The 17235-nt window shown below is 45.1% G+C and overlaps 1 protein-coding gene across 3 annotated transcripts in view; it reads left to right on the forward strand.

Moving 5' to 3' along the window:
* The window catches only part of LOC122945873 (tensin-like), a 317732-nt gene that overhangs the window by 10001 nt on the left and 290496 nt on the right, over positions 1-17235 (forward strand). The window contains exon 1 of one of the 3 annotated variants that reach the window (XM_044305142.1): positions 9316-9431. The exons of the other annotated variants lie outside the window; for them this stretch is intronic. Within the exon in view, the coding sequence (XP_044161077.1) occupies positions 9363-9431 (69 nt within the window). The 5' untranslated portion in view covers positions 9316-9362. Of the gene's footprint in view, positions 1-9315; positions 9432-17235 lie in introns of those variants that run through there. 3 annotated transcript variants of the gene reach the window in all.

Raw genomic sequence — 17235 nt, forward strand, 5'->3', positions numbered from 1 at the left:
ATGGTGAGGAAGTGAAATGTTACAAAGCTGTAGAATTTTTCGATGACAATAATCAAGCTTCATTTCTAGAGATGATCCGTACGGGAGGGTTTTTCTCTGTAGATCTGAGGAATTTTTCCGCTTTCCTCAAGGTCGGTCGTTTCAAGCGGAAACCTGACAATCATTTCACTTGTGATCCGGCCGCGGTCAGGTCATGGGAACTTCTAGTCATTAAGCTGTTAGGTAATGAAATCATGTGCGGTCCTTCCTCCGCCGCCACATTCTGCGGAGTGTCTCAGCCGCCGCTCTGTAGGTACTGGGTGTACTTACCTTACAGACAGGAGCTGATACAATGTGTCAATTGGCGACTTTCTATCCTGTTGGTACAAAAGGTCATATCTACCATGAAAATGACTGCATTGATCCACAGGATGATGGGGACGTATAATTACAGTCATACGTGTGGCCTCCACACGTCCAGGGACCCCTGTTCTGATCGGAGGCACGGGTCCCAGAAGTGGTGGATTTTTTGGGGACCCCATTCACTTCAATGATGCTACACAACAATCTTTGGTCGCATCGCAAGCCAGAATTCGCCAAGTAACCCCAGCCTTAGGCCTCTTGCACACGGCTGTTCCGTGCATTGGGGACCGCAATTTGCAGTCCCCAATGCACAGGCAATACCCGTGCGGCTGCCACAACGGATCCAGACCCATTCAACTTGAATGGGTCTGTGATCCAGTCGCACCACAAAAAAAGTTCTATTTTTTTGCGGTGCAGAGGCACGGAGAGAAACCCCATTAGTAAAACCCTGTGGGGTTCTGTGCCTCCGTTCCGCACCGCACCTTCACTTGACTGGGTCAACATCCGTGATGCGGTGAGCAAACGGCCGGTGCCCGCATATTGTGGACTAGTTTGCGGGCTGAAATATGGGCCACGGACAGCAACGGCCATGTGCATGAGGCCTTAAAGGGGTATTCCCGTTGGTTAAAGTTATCCCCTTTTCACAGGATAGGAGATAACTATCAGATCGGTGGGGGTCCTACCACTGGGATCCCTATCGATCATGAGTACGGGGCCCCGTACCCCCTGAAAAGAAAGGAGTGGCCAGTCGCACATGCGCGTCGCAGCTCCATTTATTCCTAAGGGATTTCCGGAGATAGGCGAGCGCTGTACTCGTCTATCTCCAGAACTCCCATAGAAATGAATGGCGCACCAAGCGTATGTGCGACTGGCCGCTCCTTTCTTTTCAAGTAGGGGGTACAGGACCCCCGTTATTGTGATCGGTGGGGGCTCTACTGCTGGGATAGTCATCTCCTATCCTGTGAATAGGGGATAACTTTAACCAACCGGAATACCCCTTAGGTCCCTTTCACACGAGCGAGTTTTCCGCGCGGGTGCAATGCGTGACGTGAACGCATTGCACCCGCACTGAATCCTGACCCATTCATTTCAATGGGTCTGTGTACATGAGCAGTGTTTTTCACGCATCAGTTCTGCGTTGCGTGAAAATTGCAGCATGTTCTATATTCAGCGTTTTTCACGCAGCCCTGGCCCCATAGAAGTGAATGGGGCTGCGTGAAAAACGCATTGCATTCGCAAGCAAGTGCGGGTGCGATGCGTTTTTCACTGATGGTTGCTAAGAGATGTTGTTTGTAAACATTCCGTTTTTTATCACGCGCGTGAAAAACGCATCAACTGAACAACTAAACGCAATCGCAGACAAAACTGACTGAACTTGCTTGCAATATAGTGCGAGTTTCACTGAACGCACTCTGAACGCATCCGGCCCCAATCCGCAACGCCCGTGTGAAACCAGCCTTAAAGTCCATGTTGGAAAACCATCCTTGAATATTTCTCGTTAGACCTAATTAGTCTCCTGTATGCTGAGCTTGATAGGATTATGCATCGGTGACTGGCAATGCGATTTATTTTGTGATGCATCTAAAATATGGCGCTGTAATCAGTCCTGTCTAATATGATGTTACTTGTGGATATAGAGAATGAATTACATGGTAATTAGTGACTGAGCTGAGCATAAAGCTGATATAGAAAGCTCTGCCAATCCTATGCTTTCCCAGCTGTCTGAGATTGGCAGTGGGGCCTGCCGTGCCACTTGGTTACTGGGTTGGGCAAAAGGGTAATTGCTCTGGTTATACAGGGTGGTAAGTGGGCATGCACTTCTGGCAATTTTGCAGCATGAGATTGCAGAAAAATATTTTTTTTTCAATAAATAAGCATCCTGAAGATGGACACAAAATGTGTTCATTGAAGTGAATTTAATTAAAAAAAAAGCCCAAAACTCTAAAACATAACATTAGACCCCAGTGCATCTGCCTCTTTTCAGCAAATTTGAGAAAATTCTCTAATAATTAATTTCACAGCATATCTTTATAGTGGATATATTTTATTGCACAAAGCTCCACATCCTTTGCTTTGCTTGACATGGCCTGCAGGCACCACTAGAGGGAGCTCACTGCATACAGATTATACATCCACCACTAGAGGGAGCTGACTGCATACAGATTATACAGCCACCACTAGAGGGAGCTCACTACACACAGATTATACAATAACCACTAGAGGGAGCTCACTACATACAGATTATACAGCCACCACTAAGGAATGCTCACTACATACAGATTATACAGCCACCAATAGGGGGAGCTCACTACATACAGATTATACAGCCACCACTAGAGGGAGCTCACTACATACAGATTATGCAGCCACCACTAGAGGGAGCTCACTACATACAGATTATGCAGCCACCACTAGAGGGAGCTCACTACACACAGATAATACAGCCACCACTAGCGGGAGCTCACTACAGATTATACAGCCACCACTAGAAGGAACTCACTACATACAGATTACACAGCCACCACTAAGGGGCTCTCACTACATACAGATTATACAGCCACCACTAGAGGGAGCTCACTACATACAGATTATACAGCCACCACTAGAGGGAGCTCACTACATACAGATTATACAGCCACCACTAGAGGGAGCTCACTACATACAGATCATACAGCCACCACTAGAGAGAGCTCACTACATACAGATCATACAGCCACCACTAGAGGGAACTCACTATATACAGATTACACAGCCACCACTAGGGGGAGCTCACTACATACAGATTATATAATAACCACTAGAGGGAGCTCACTACATACAGATTATACAGCCACCACTAAGGAATGCTCACTACATACAGATTATACAGCCACCAATAGGGGGAGCTCACTACATACAGATTATACAGCCACCACTAGAGGGAGCTCACTACATACAGATTATGCAGCCACCACTAGAGGGAGCTAACTACATACAGATAATACAGCCACCACTAGAGGGAGCTCACTACATACAGATTATACAGCCACCACTAGAGGGAGCTCACTACATATTATACAGCCACCACTAGAAGGAACTCACTACATACAGATTACACAGCCACCACTAAGGGGCTCTCACTACATACAGATTATACAGCCACCACTAGAGGGAGCTCACTACATACAGATTATACAGCCACCACTAGAGGGAGCTCACTACATACAGATTATACAGCCACCACTAGAGGGAGCTCACTACATACAGATCATACAGCCACCACTAGAGGGAGCTCACTACATACAGATTATACAGCCACCACCAGAGGGAGCTCACTACATACAGATTATACAGCCACCACTAGAGGGAGCTCACTACAGATTATACAGCCACCACTAGAGCAAACTCACTACATACAGATTACACAGCCACCACTAGAGGGAGCTCACTACATACCGATTATACAGTCACCACTAGAGGGAGCTCAGTACATACAGATTATACAGTCACCACTAGAGGGAGCTCAGTACATACAGATTATACAGCCACCACTAGAGGGAGCTCACTACATACAGATTATACAGCCACCACTAGAGGGAGCTCACTACATACAGATTATACAGCCACCACTAGAGGGAGCTCACTACATACAGATTATACAGCCACCACTAGAGGGAGCTCACTACATACAGATCATACAGCCACCACTAGAGGGAGCTCACTACATACAGATTATACAGCCACCACTAGAGGGAGCGCACTACATACAGATTATACAGCCACCACTAGAGGGAGCTCACCACATACAGATCATACAGCCACCACTAGAGGGAGCTCACTACATACAGATCATACAGCCACCACTAGAGGGAGCTCACTACATACAGATTATACAGCCACCACTAGAGGGAGCTCACTACATACAGATTATACAATAACCACTAGAGGGAGCTCACTACATGCAGATTATACAGCCACCACTAGAGGGAGCTCACTACATACAGATTATACAGCCACCACTAGAGGGAGCTCACTACATACAGATTATACAGCCACCACTAGAGGGAGCTCACTACATACAGATCATACAGCCACCACTAGAGGGAGCTCACTACATACAGATTATACAGCCACCACTAGAGGGAGCTCACTACATACAGATTATACAGCCACCACTAGAGGGAGCTCGTTGCATTCACAGTTATATGCCTTTTAGGTATCCTTTCACATATCTGGTCCCAAGTAGTCACTCGCCCCATATGTAGATTGATGGTATTAAAGGAGCTATTCATATAGAAATCCACCCTCCTCATTCTTGGTTAGTGGGGTCTTTGGGTGATTTCTAGGCCTGGACCTTCTCTTGTATTGATAATAGGGTCGAGCTACAAGGTCTCGGATTACCCTGGAGCACACGGAGGCTGACGACCTACATAGGACCTCCGAGTACCTGCATGTCACTGACTGACAGGACTCTGACAAAGGATGGATGGAAAATCCCTCTGGGAAAAACTCATCTTATTCAGCTCAAGATAATGTGATGTAAAGTTCAAGGAAATTCCAAAAGAAAATCTGTCCAGATTTGTTTGGAGGTTTTGTTGCTTGATGTTATACAGGGGTATGCACAGCATCTATGCATGACGGGAGATTAAAAAAATTCCTTAAAGGGCACTTCCACTAATTAAACATTGCATTCTGGGTATGTGTCATGTTCTACAATAAGGCCCCTTTCACACGGGCGAAAATTCTGTGCGGGTGCAATGCGTGAGGTGAACGCATTACACCCACACCCATTCACTTCAATGGGGCTGTGCAGATGAGCAGTGATTTTCACGCATCACTTGTGCATTGCCTGAAAATCACAGCAAGCTCTAAATTGTGCGTTTTTCACGCAACGCACGCCCCATAGAAGTGAATGGGGATGCGTGAAAATCGCAACCATCCGCAAAGCGGATGCAATGCAATTTTTACACATCGTTGCTAGGAGATGATGTAAGTAAATTGATAAAAGTCAGTTTACTGTATTATTTTCCCTTATAACATGGTTATAAAGGACAATAATAGCATTCTTAATACAGAATCTTCTATCTTCATTCAGCAGGACCTGCGCTGACGTCACTGCGCTCACCACGTGGTGAACACGATTATGTCAAAGGTCCTTTTGCAGGTCCTGAAAGAAGAAAAAGGAAGAAGACGATGCCGGCTGCGCAATCAAGTGGATGAGGTGAGTTAATTATTATTTTTTTAACCCCTCAATCCACATTTTACTAAGCATTCTGTATTAAGAATGCTATTATTTTCCCTTATAATCATGTTATAAGGGAAAATAATAAAATCCACAGAACACCGATCCCAAACTTCAGTGAAGAAGTCCGGGTTTGTGTCTGTCGTATCTATGCAGGGGATTTGGAGCTATGTAACAGAGGGGAAAAAAATGAGCTCTGACCGCTATAGAGATTATTATGAAATTTTAGACAATATATACTAATTGACTGGCTCATAAAAAGTAAATTATATTATATTTATTAAACACGCTAATTAGATATACAGTATATTGCCACATGGTTAATGCAAAATTCATAAAAATTTATATTACAATAAAATAAGTCACTACATACTAGTGTATAATAAGTCACTACACTACTGTATAATGCACTTGTGGGATACACTTATATTTTTGAGGACATATGTTGCTGCAACACTAAAACTGTTAGTTTGTGGTTCGTTTCTCTTTTAGTTTCATATGTTCCACAACAGTACAAAGTAGTATGTATTGGTTACTTTTCGATATATATGTTATGGTTTTCCATGTATCTTATGCCGTGTCAAAGTCTTTTGCGCTGTATCAAAGGAATTTGTAACAAGTGCTTGCCGCTATGAATGTTACAAAAATGTATTTGTTTGCATCCAAAGGGGTATATATTACAGCTGTGTGATTTCTTTATATATGAGCATGAATGTCCGCGAACTTCCCCTTTTATAACAAATAGACTTATGCAAGTAGGTCTGTCCAAATGCGGCTTGCAGTATGTTGCCGACACTGGTGCTTTAAAACCGCTGCAGTGAGGCTCCACGTGGTGTATATCTGATACTATTAGATACTTTTTCACTTCTACTTTCATAGATGGTGTTAATGCCAAGTCGGGTCTCTCTTACCGCGATTATCCTCTATAACAGGGAAGGTCTTTCTCACCGCGAATGTCCTCGGCTGGGTAGCGCACTTGTCTTTCCTATTCAGTTGGCGTGCATGCGCTGTGTGATTCTCTCCACGCTGAACCTCCGGAGGCCAGGTATACAATTAGTATTGTTGCGTGGACATTAAAAGTTCACCAGATAGTGTATTGCAGGTTAAAATTCCTTCCTCAGTGGTATTAATAAATGTTTTAATACCATTGAGGAAGGGGACTTTGTTCCAAAACGCATCTGGTGAATGAGGACAATAGAAAAAGGAATTTTAACCTGCAATACACTATCTGGTGAACTTTTAATGTCCACGCAGCAATACTAATTGTATACCTGGCCTCCGGAGGTTCAGCGTGGAGAGAATCACACTGCGCATGCACGCCAACTGAATAGGAAAGACAAGTACGGGACGCAGCCGAACGGCCGAGGACATTCGCGGTGAGAAAGACCTTCCCTGTTATCGAGGACAATCGCGGTAAGAGAGACCCGACTTGGCATTAACACCATCTATGAGAGAACAAGTGAAAAAGTATCTAATAGTATCAGATATACACCACGTGGAGCCTTTCTATTTGGCATTACCGCAACCTCACCGCAGCGGTTTTAAAGCGCCAGTGTCGGCAACATACTGCAAGCCGCATTTGGACAGACCTACTTGCATAAGTCTATTTGTTATAAAAGGGGACGTTTGCGGACATTCATGCTCGTATATAAAGAAAACGCACAGCTGTTATATATACCCCTTGGAATGCAAAATAAGACATTTTTGTAACATTCATAGCGGCAAGCACTTGTCACAAATTCCTTTGATACAGCATAAGATACATGGAAAAACATAACATATGTATCTAAAGTAACCAATACATACTACTTGGTACTGTTGTGGAACATCTGAAACTAACAGAGAAATGAACAACAAACTAACAGTTTTAGTGTTGCAGCAACATATGTCCTTAAAAAATATAAGTGTATCCCACAAGTGCATTATACATACGAGAGCTCCGCATGTTATAAAAGTGGATGGAACCAAGACCTTAAAGTATTTATTACATATAGCATATAGTGTTTATCACATGTAGTGAATTTTATTTTATTGTAATAATTTTTATGAATTTTGTATTAAAGGGGTTGTCCGGGTTCAGAGCTGAACGTGGACATACCCTTATTTTCACCCAGGCAGCCCCCCTGATGTTGGCATTGGAGCATCTCATGCTCCGATGCGCTCCCTTGCGCGGCGCTAGATTGCCCAGGGAACGGGTTCTTTTGTTTTCAATAACACACTAACGGGTGGAAACTTCCGCTCGGCAGTGTGTTCGGTGACGTCACCGGCTCTGATGGGCGGGCTTTAACGCTGCCCTAGCCGTTTTACTAAATCCCGCCCATCAGTGCAAGTGACATCACCGGGGTTCCTGGCAGCTCCATAGAGAGCCCCGGTTCGTCACCAGATCTCCAAAAAATGCCTTTGCCCTGCACGATTCAGTGCACGGCAAAGGAGAGCATCGGAGCTTGAACTGCTCCAATGCTCAAGTCAGGGGGGCTGCCGGGGGGAAAATGGAGGGATGTCCGGGTTCGGCTCTGAACCCAGACAACCCCTTTAACCATGTGGCAATATATGTCTAATTATATCATTTAGTTTTCGTGAGCCAGTCAATTATTATATGTGGTCTAAAATGAACCGTTGCTCTGGTGGTAGGGAGCAGACTGAGCTCCGTATTGGTGGATCTGGTGAGCCCAACCGTTGTCTTTTCTTTTTATATTATGAAATGTATCAGCACAGAATTTTGGACCTAAAGTGGAAATGACATTAAATATTGGAGGCAGATGGAGAAGTATCATCTGAATAGTTTTGCTACCAGAGATTTTTTCCTTGGAATGAAGCGATGCTTGTGCTCTCCAAATCTGCTCCCTCAGGGGCAGCCGCATGAAAGGGGGGTCCGAAACTAATCATTACTGATAGCAATTCGCTAGGATATTCCATTAGTATGTGACCGGTATGAATCTGTCCGCTAGGACCCCACAAGCAATCGGGCAGCGCTGTACGGAGTGGAAGCTGAGCCTCCAGCCTCAAGGTTGTCTCCTCTAGCTTCTCTGTTGTGTTGTTTTAAGGCTCATTGGCTCCAAGGAATGGCGGCTTATCCATAGGGGTGCTTCAGTGCTGCAGCTCTAGTCTTTGTTGTCACGACATTATTGGGCAGAAAAGAACATGTAGCGCGTTCATGTCTGTATGAACATGTGTCTGAATATTCATACTGAGAAACAGAAAGGTCTTCTTAAAGTGACATGCACTACCTTTTCTGGTGTAGCAGATCTATGACCTTGTATTATACTCCAGAGCTGCACTCACTATTCTGCTGGTGCAGTCACTGTGTACATACATTACTTATACTGTACTGATCCTGAGTTACATCCTGTATTATACTCCAGAGCTGCACTCACTATTCTGCTGGTACAGTCACTGTGCACATACATTACATTACTTATCCTGTACTGATCCTGAGTTACATCCTGTATTATACTCCAGAGCTGCACTCACTGTTCTTCTTTTGGAGTCACTATGGACAGTGTTGTATATGGAAAACCTCATGGAGCTGCAGCACTGCGCTCCCCCCATCATTGTCCGTCCTCAGTGTTCTGGTTCTGCGTGTTTTGGGGATTCTGTTATTTGCACACATGAAATCAGTGCTTCGCTTGCACAGGGTTAAGCAGAGGCATGGTGCCCGTCTTATCGCAGGCTGCCTCCCTCTGTCAGGAGCGTGCCAGCTGAAACCACAAGTGAGTCACACATAACAGTCACAGACACGGAGATTAGCTGAACATCTGTGTACATGGCCTTGGGCGTAGTCACCTAGAACTTAAGCCAAATGGACGGCACCTCATCAGAACCTATGAAAGTAAAAAAATGGAAAGAGGAGAAATCGCGCTCTGTGCCAGTAAGTTGGACCTAAAGCCAAACCATTTTTCCGTATAGAGATGTGTAGAATATATTGTACTATCAACAGGTCTCATTTATCAAACTGGCAGAAAAATGTCCCTGTTGTCCATGGGCCACAATTCACAGTGTAGCTTTCACGTCTTAAGTTTCCCTGTGATTGATTGCTACGGACAACAGCGTCAGCTTTGTGGGACAGTTTATGTTGCCTTTAGGTTCAGAATTCTCTGCTGATTAATATCTCAACACATTGTATCTTTATAGCGGTAAGAGTTTTTTTGTTTTTCTGATACAGAGCTCCAAATCCCCTGCAAAGAAAAGGGGGGCATTTAGGAAGACCGGCAATTTAGACTCGGGTCTCTGTCCCTCCTGCGCTCGCGGTTCATCTGCTTAAGTTATGTAAGGGCGCTGACTTATACATAACATAGGCGGACTTTACACTTGTCTAAATCTATACCAGCTCCTTGGCTGGCGTAGATTGAGACCATTTTCTGCTCCTAAAACAGGCATAGAAAATGATAAATGAGACGCAGTTTTCCCTGCCCACGCCCCTCTGGCGCGAGCGGCTGAAAAGGGGAAAAAGTGGCGTATATCTATTTTTGACATTCTGGCTACCTGCAGCCACCACTAGGGGGCACCTTAATGGATTCTGTCTTATTATTCATATCAATGGGTAACAGTATGCAGTGAGCTCCCCCTAGTGGTGACTGCAGGTAGGCAGAACGTTACTGTACCTGTCAATTCCATGTCTGTGCAGGGTATTTGTAGCTCCGCATCAGCAAAAACATAGCTCTGACCTCTATAACTGTATACTGATAGATTTCAAGGGTAGAAATTCACTTTATAGGAGCCATGCCATGAAGAAAACCCCTGTCCTCAGTTCCCTCTATGAGCCAGAACAGTATCTTTGTCTAAAGGGCAATGAAAAACATACATTTTACAATGCAACAGTATACAAAAGATAAACCGTCTAGACTACAGAGTGATACATTGTAGCAAACTTTCAGGACAGGAGAAATGTTTGTCCTGCTGATGTGCTTAGCTCACAGAGGATTGTCTAGATTGGATACATTGTAACAAAAAGCATTGCGTCTGAGGCTTGTTATGACCTTGCCATATTAATTAGACATTGTATAACGGTGCTATTAGATCACTTATGGTAGTCATTTTGTCACTGTATGTTAGTATTAATTAAGCACTGTTTGGCGGTATATTAGTTGTGCAGTGTATGGTGGTCAAGACACTGTATAGTATTGGAGAATGTATGGAAATGTAGTTAGGGCTCTTTCACACTTGCGTTGTCCGGATCCGGCGTGTACTCCACTTGCCGGAATTACACGCCGGATCCTGAAAAACGCAAGTGAACTGAAAGCATTTGAAGACGGATCCGTCTTCAAAATGCGTTCAGTGTTACTATGGCAGCCAGGACGCTATTAAAGTCCTGGTTGCCATAGTAGTAGTGGGTAGCGGGGGAGCAGTATACTTACCGTCCGTGCGGCTCCCGGGGCGCTCCAGAATGACGTCAGAGCGCCCCATGCGCATGGATGACGTGCCATGCGATCACGTCATCCATGCGCGTGGGGCGCCCTGACGTCACTCTGGAGCGCCCCAGGAGCCGCACGGACAGTAAGTATACTGCTCCTCGCTCCCCACTACACTTTACCATGGCTGCCAGGACTTTAGCGTCCCGGCAGCCATGGTAACCATTCAGAAAAAGCTAAACGTTTGATCCGGCAATGCGCCGAAATGATGTTTAACTTAAGGCCGGATCCGGATCAATGCCTTTCAATGGGCATTAATTCCGGATCCGGCCTTGCGGCAAGTGTTCAGGATTTTTGGCCGGAGCAAAAAGCGCAGCATGCTGCGGTATTTTCTCCGGCCAAAAAACGTTCCAGTCCTGAACTGAAGACATCCTGATGCATCCTGAACGGATTTCTCTCCATTCAGAATGCATGGGGATAATCCTGATCAGGATTCTTCTGGCATAGAGCCCCGACGACGGAACTCTATGCCGGAAGAAAAGAACGCAGGTGTGAAAGAGCCCTTACTGTTCTGTGGAAACCTCTGGCACTCCAGCTGTGGTGAAACTACGACTCCCAGCATGCTCCATTCAAGTGTACATCTTGGGAGTTGTAGTTTTAGCACAGCTGGAGTGCGGGAGGTTAGCCATCACAGGACTATATGGTATAGTTATTGGTACACCTATGCCAGGTGCTCCTCATCAGGACCCAGGCTAGAGGTTTTAACCCTTTCCTTTCCTCAGCATATGTTAGGAACCTGGGAGACACATAAACACCCTCAATTACATTACCATGTGAGACATCACACAAGGATGTTCTCATTCACTGACAACAAGCAGAGATTTTGAAAATGGTGAAAATTGATACACAAGGTATATTAGAAATATGCAGGATTTGCCATCATACAGTGACAAAATTGAAAAACCCCTTTTAAGTCATGGCGGCATGTACTGACTCTATATATTATAAGTGAATATTAGAGGAAGGAGCGGCGGGCGCGGTCGGGGCGCTGTGACTTTCTGGATCTGCCGCTCCTCCTCCACATTGTGAGAGATTCTTCCCATTTCTATTCTGTGCCTCTGGGGAAGATGATCTGTCTCAATAATGTAACAGACAGCGAGGAAAGTGATGATGTGGCAGAGGACAGGATTATGAGAGGGCGATGACGGACAGACACCCAGACGTCGTCACATCCCTGCCTAGGAGCAGCCGCAGATCTGAACAAGGTGTCCGAGGACTAAAGTTCATATCAAACACTCGCGGATCGTGTTTCACCCATCAATTTTGTCTGTTGGTGGTCGCCAACCGTCTGACAGTGAAGGGTCTGCAGTCAGCCCAAAATATGTGATCAATAGAATGGGAAAGATGGAGACAGAGGCTGTCCCTGTATCCAAACACTCCAGACAGCTACTCCTCTATAACCTCATCTACACACAGAGGGGAAAAAGACGACGCCAGACCTCGCTGCCGGCTGCTGACCTCCTGGAGAAACCAAGGATGGGCCATCAAACCTGCCCAATCTGCTGACCTCCCGGAGAAACCAAGGATGGGCCATCAAACCTGCCCAATCTGCTGACCTCCCGGAGAAACCAAGGATGGGCCATCAAACCTGCCCAATCTGCTGACCTCCCGGAGGAACCAAGGATGGGCCATCAAACCTGCCCAATCTGCTGACCTCCCGGAGGAACCATGGATGGGCCATCAAACCTGCCCAATCTGCTGACCTCCCGGAGAAACCAAGGATGGGCCATCAAACCTGCCCAATCTACTGACCTCCCGGAGAAACCAAGGATGGGCCATCAAACCTGCCCAATCCTTATCCTCATCTCCTGTCCTGCTGCCTGTAGAGGCACAAGCTGAATGGTCAAATTGGTTTCGGCCGGGCCAGGGCGAGATATTTCAGTGCGGAGCAGGAAAAATGCACCCCCCAAATCAATTTAAAGTGACCCTACTTCTTAATAAAGATATTTGAAAAGAAGCAGTCAAGGGCAGATCCAGTGACTTAGAGGTGACGTCTCCATGGATTTGAGTTCTTCACTTTACTTTTATTCTCCATTTGGTCCAGACCATCACGGGCGGACGTCTTTGGTCAGGGGTGTGCAGCCCTCTCTGCCAAATAAGAAGACACCAGTATTATTATAAATATTGCAGATTTTGCAAATCGGCCCCCAAATTTAGACCTCTTGCACACAAACATTTTTTTTTTTTCCATTTACGTTCCGTTTTTTGCATTCCATATATACGGTCCATATGTGGAGCCATTCATTTCAATGGGTCAGCAAAAAAAACTGTATGTACTCCGTATGCATTCCGTATTTCCATTTTTCTGTTCCGTTCAAAGATAGAACATGTCCTATTATTATCCGCATAACAGACAAGGATAGTACTCTTCTATTAGGGGCCAGCTGTTTCGTTACGCAAAAAACGGAATGCACACGGATGTCATCCGTAATTTTTGCGGATACGTTTTTTGCAGACCGCGAAATATTGAAAAAGCCATACTGTCGTGTGCAAGAGGCCTTATACTGACCACTGTCATCCTGCTGCTCTTCCCAGTACTTTGACCTCTATGCCCACATTCACTATACAGGGAGTGCAGAATTATTAGGCAAGTTGTATTTTTGAGGATTAATCTTATTATTGAACAACAACCATGTTCTCAATGAACCCAAAAAACTCATTAATATCAAAGCTGAATATTTTTGGAAGTAGTTTTTAGTTTGTTTTTAGTTTTAGCTATTTTAGGGGGATATCTGTGTGTGCAGGTGACTATTACTGTGCATAATTATTAGGCAACTTAACAAAAAAACAAATATATACCCATTTCAATTATTTATTTTTACCAGTGAAACCAATATAACATCTCAACATTCACAAATATACATTTCTGACATTCAAAAACAAAACAAAATCAGTGACCAATATAGCCACCTTTCTTTGCAAGGACACTCAAAAGCCTGCCATCCATGGATTCTGTCAGTGTTTTGATCTGTTCACCATCAACATTGCGTGCAGCAGCAACCACAGCCTCCCAGACACTGTTCAGAGAGGTGTACTGTTTTCCCTCCTTGTAAATCTCACATTTGATGATGGACCACAGGTTCTCAATGGGGTTCAGATCAGGTGAACAAGGAGGCCATGTCATTAGATTTTCTTCTTTTATACCCTTTCTTGCCAGCCACGTTGTGGAGTACTTGGACGCGTGTGATGGAGCATTGTCCTGCATGAAAATCATGTTTTTCTTACCTTGCAGACTTCTTCCTGTACCACTGCTTGAAGAAGGTGTCTTCCAGAAACTGGCAGTAGGACTGGGAGTTGAGCTTGACTCCATCCTCAACCCAAAAAGACCCCACAAGCTCATCTTTGATGATACCAGCCCAAACCAGTACTCCACCTCCACCATCTTGGCGTCTGAGTCGGACTGGAGCTCTCTGCCCTTTACCAATCCAGCCACGGGCCCATCAAGACTCACTCTCATTTCATCAGTCCATAAAACCTCAGAAAAATCAGTCTTGAGATATTTCTTGGCCCAGTCTTGACGTTTCAGCTTGTGTGTCTTGTTCAGTGGTGGTCGTCTTTCAACCTTTCTTACCTTGGCCATGTCTCTGAGTATTGCACACCTTGTGCTTTTGGGCACTCCAGTGATGTTGCAGCTCTGAAATATGGCCAAACTGGTGGCAAGTGGCATCTTGGCAGCTGCACGCTTGACTTTTCTCAGTTCATGGGCAGTTATTTTGCGCCTTGGTTTTTCCACACGCTTCTTGCGACCCTGTTGACTATTTTGAATGAAACGCTTGATTGTTCGATGATCACGCTTCAGAAGCTTTGCAATTTTAAGAGTGCTGCATCCCTCTGCAAGATATCTCACTATTTTTGACTTTTCTGAGCCTGTCAAGTCCTTCTTTTGACCCATTTTGCCAAAGGAAAGGAAGTTGCCTAATAATTATGCACACCTGATATAGGGTGTTGATGTCATTAGACCACACCCCTTCTCATTACAGAGATGCACATCACCTAATATGCTTAATTGGTAGTAGGCTTTCGAGCCTATACAGCTTGGAGTAAGACAACATGCATAAAGAGGATGATGTGGTCAAAATACTCATTTGCCTAATAATTCTGCACGTAGTGTACTGTCAGAAACAACATTGCCATACAGATAGTCCCCCCCATATTAATAGTGCTCTCAGACTGTCCTCATTAGTAATAGTGTGCCCCCAATAGTGCTAATACTTTTTAGTAGCAATGCCTTCTATAATCTGCCGAATAATAATGCCTGGGGTCTAGTAGGCTGAGCAGGCATGAGTGCGTCCCTCTTTATGGGTAGCCTTAGGGGGGCACCTACCCTCACTTGCCCATCATCCTGGCCTTTGGGCAGGGAGAGAGCGCTGTATGGGTGCAGTCAGGGAGGTCTGGCACTGCTCAGGGGCGTAGCTAATGGCTCATGGGCCCTGGTGCAAGAGTTCAGCTTGGGGGCCCCCTTCCCTCAGTGCTTTGTGGCAAAGGCCAGGAAGCGCATAGCCTTCATGCTGCCCGAGGCTAAAATTGAAACGGCACCCCTGCCCCCTTCCCTTGAGCCAGAGGTGTAACTTGACCAGCATGGACTTTCTATGCACTACAAGGGTCTTTGGGCCCCCTCAGGCTCCTGGGCCCGGTAGCGACTGCTACCTCTGCTCCCCCTATAGCTACGCCCCTGGCACTGCTGGAGCACCATGACTGCCGACCATAAGACATTTTTCAGCAATACTTTTTCCTGCTATAAAGTCCAAAATACTTCTGAACCTGCTCCAATAGTTCAAAATGTATAAGAGGCAGCATTTTAGTTGTCATAATCTTTTACATATAGGGCAGTATTATAAGAGCAATATTTTATATTCCGCATTCAGAGACACGAGGGGAGATATTCGTTAGTATTTTTCTGCAGTTGATTCTTATTTGCTGCAGTGTAAATTGGCTCTTGAGGTTATTCATATTTATCAGAGTCGGATCCGTTCAAATAGTTTCCACATCCATCTTCTTTCTTTTGGACTTTTGCATAGTGCTGTATTGGCACCATAATGAACACATGGACGTGACCCGTGGAGGATGATGAGATTCCCCTGGAATCAGCTAGAACGATGAATATCCCTTCATTCTAGAAGATGGAGCTGAGTTTTGCTCTTTGAACTGTCAGTTTTTGTGGAGATCAAAGTGATACATTTTGGCTTTATATGTTTCTTATCATGAGGAGTTTTCTTCCCAGTGTTCTGTGGCTCAGCGCCCGATGGTTGAGAGATTGGTTTTAATAAAGCTCATTTAACCCAGAGTTAAAGACTAAGGTCCCTAATGAGCTGAACGCTGAGCTTCTTGCTATTTGGTCACCAGCATTGAACTGGGGGGCCATTCGGCCTTTACACTTTCCACCTGCTGCAAAGCTGGATAGAAACTGTGGGGTTCCCCATCTTAGCACCTTTGCTCTACGGCTCATAGAGGGACATTTTCTTCTATGCACATGTGGACAATCCCTTTAAGCAGATGTTAATAATGCCAATAGTCCTTAGTACCATTGTGATTGGAAAAAGTCTGTAGTGGTGGTCGCCATTTCTGTGAAATCGCTGCGCATAGCTCTTATTTCAGCAAGCCTGCAGATTGAGGCCACAAGTCTGATATTCACTTACTACAGTATATACTAAACTACCCTGAAGGACATATAAATCTTCATTTTTATGCTCTTACTTGGTTTCAGTATTCACTTAAGTTCTGGAATTATATTCACACCCTACGATCTAAAGCGACAGGTCCTCCTATTGGTATTAACAATAAAGGCAAATCTGATAGTTGCTAAAAAGTGAGCCACATGAACTAAAGGGCAAATCGCAATAAACCCACTGACATCAGGTCCCGAGGTGGGATTTTTTTACAGCTGTGTTTGCACCAGGGAGACATTGCAGAAATGAGAGGGACTGAGCTCGGCAATCTCCTCCCTCTGGTGAAGGACCTGCAGTCACATAAGGAGATCTGTGCAGGTCCTTACACCAGACAGAGGAAGGCCCCATGTACACGACCGTTGTGTGTTTTACGGTCTGCAAATCGCGGATCCACAAAACATGGATGGTGTCTGTGTCCACAATTTGCAGAACGGCACGGACAGCCATTAATATAACTGCCTATTCTTGTCCGCAAAACGCGGACAAGAATAGGACCTGTTATTTTTTTTTGGAGGGGCCATTGAACGGTGCAACGGATGCGGACAGCACACGGAGTGCTGTCCGTATCTTTTGCGGCCCCATTCAAGTGAATGGGTCC

This window comes from Bufo gargarizans, chromosome 8, assembly GCF_014858855.1.
Source record: "Bufo gargarizans isolate SCDJY-AF-19 chromosome 8, ASM1485885v1, whole genome shotgun sequence".
Taxonomy (NCBI): domain Eukaryota; kingdom Metazoa; phylum Chordata; class Amphibia; order Anura; family Bufonidae; genus Bufo; species Bufo gargarizans.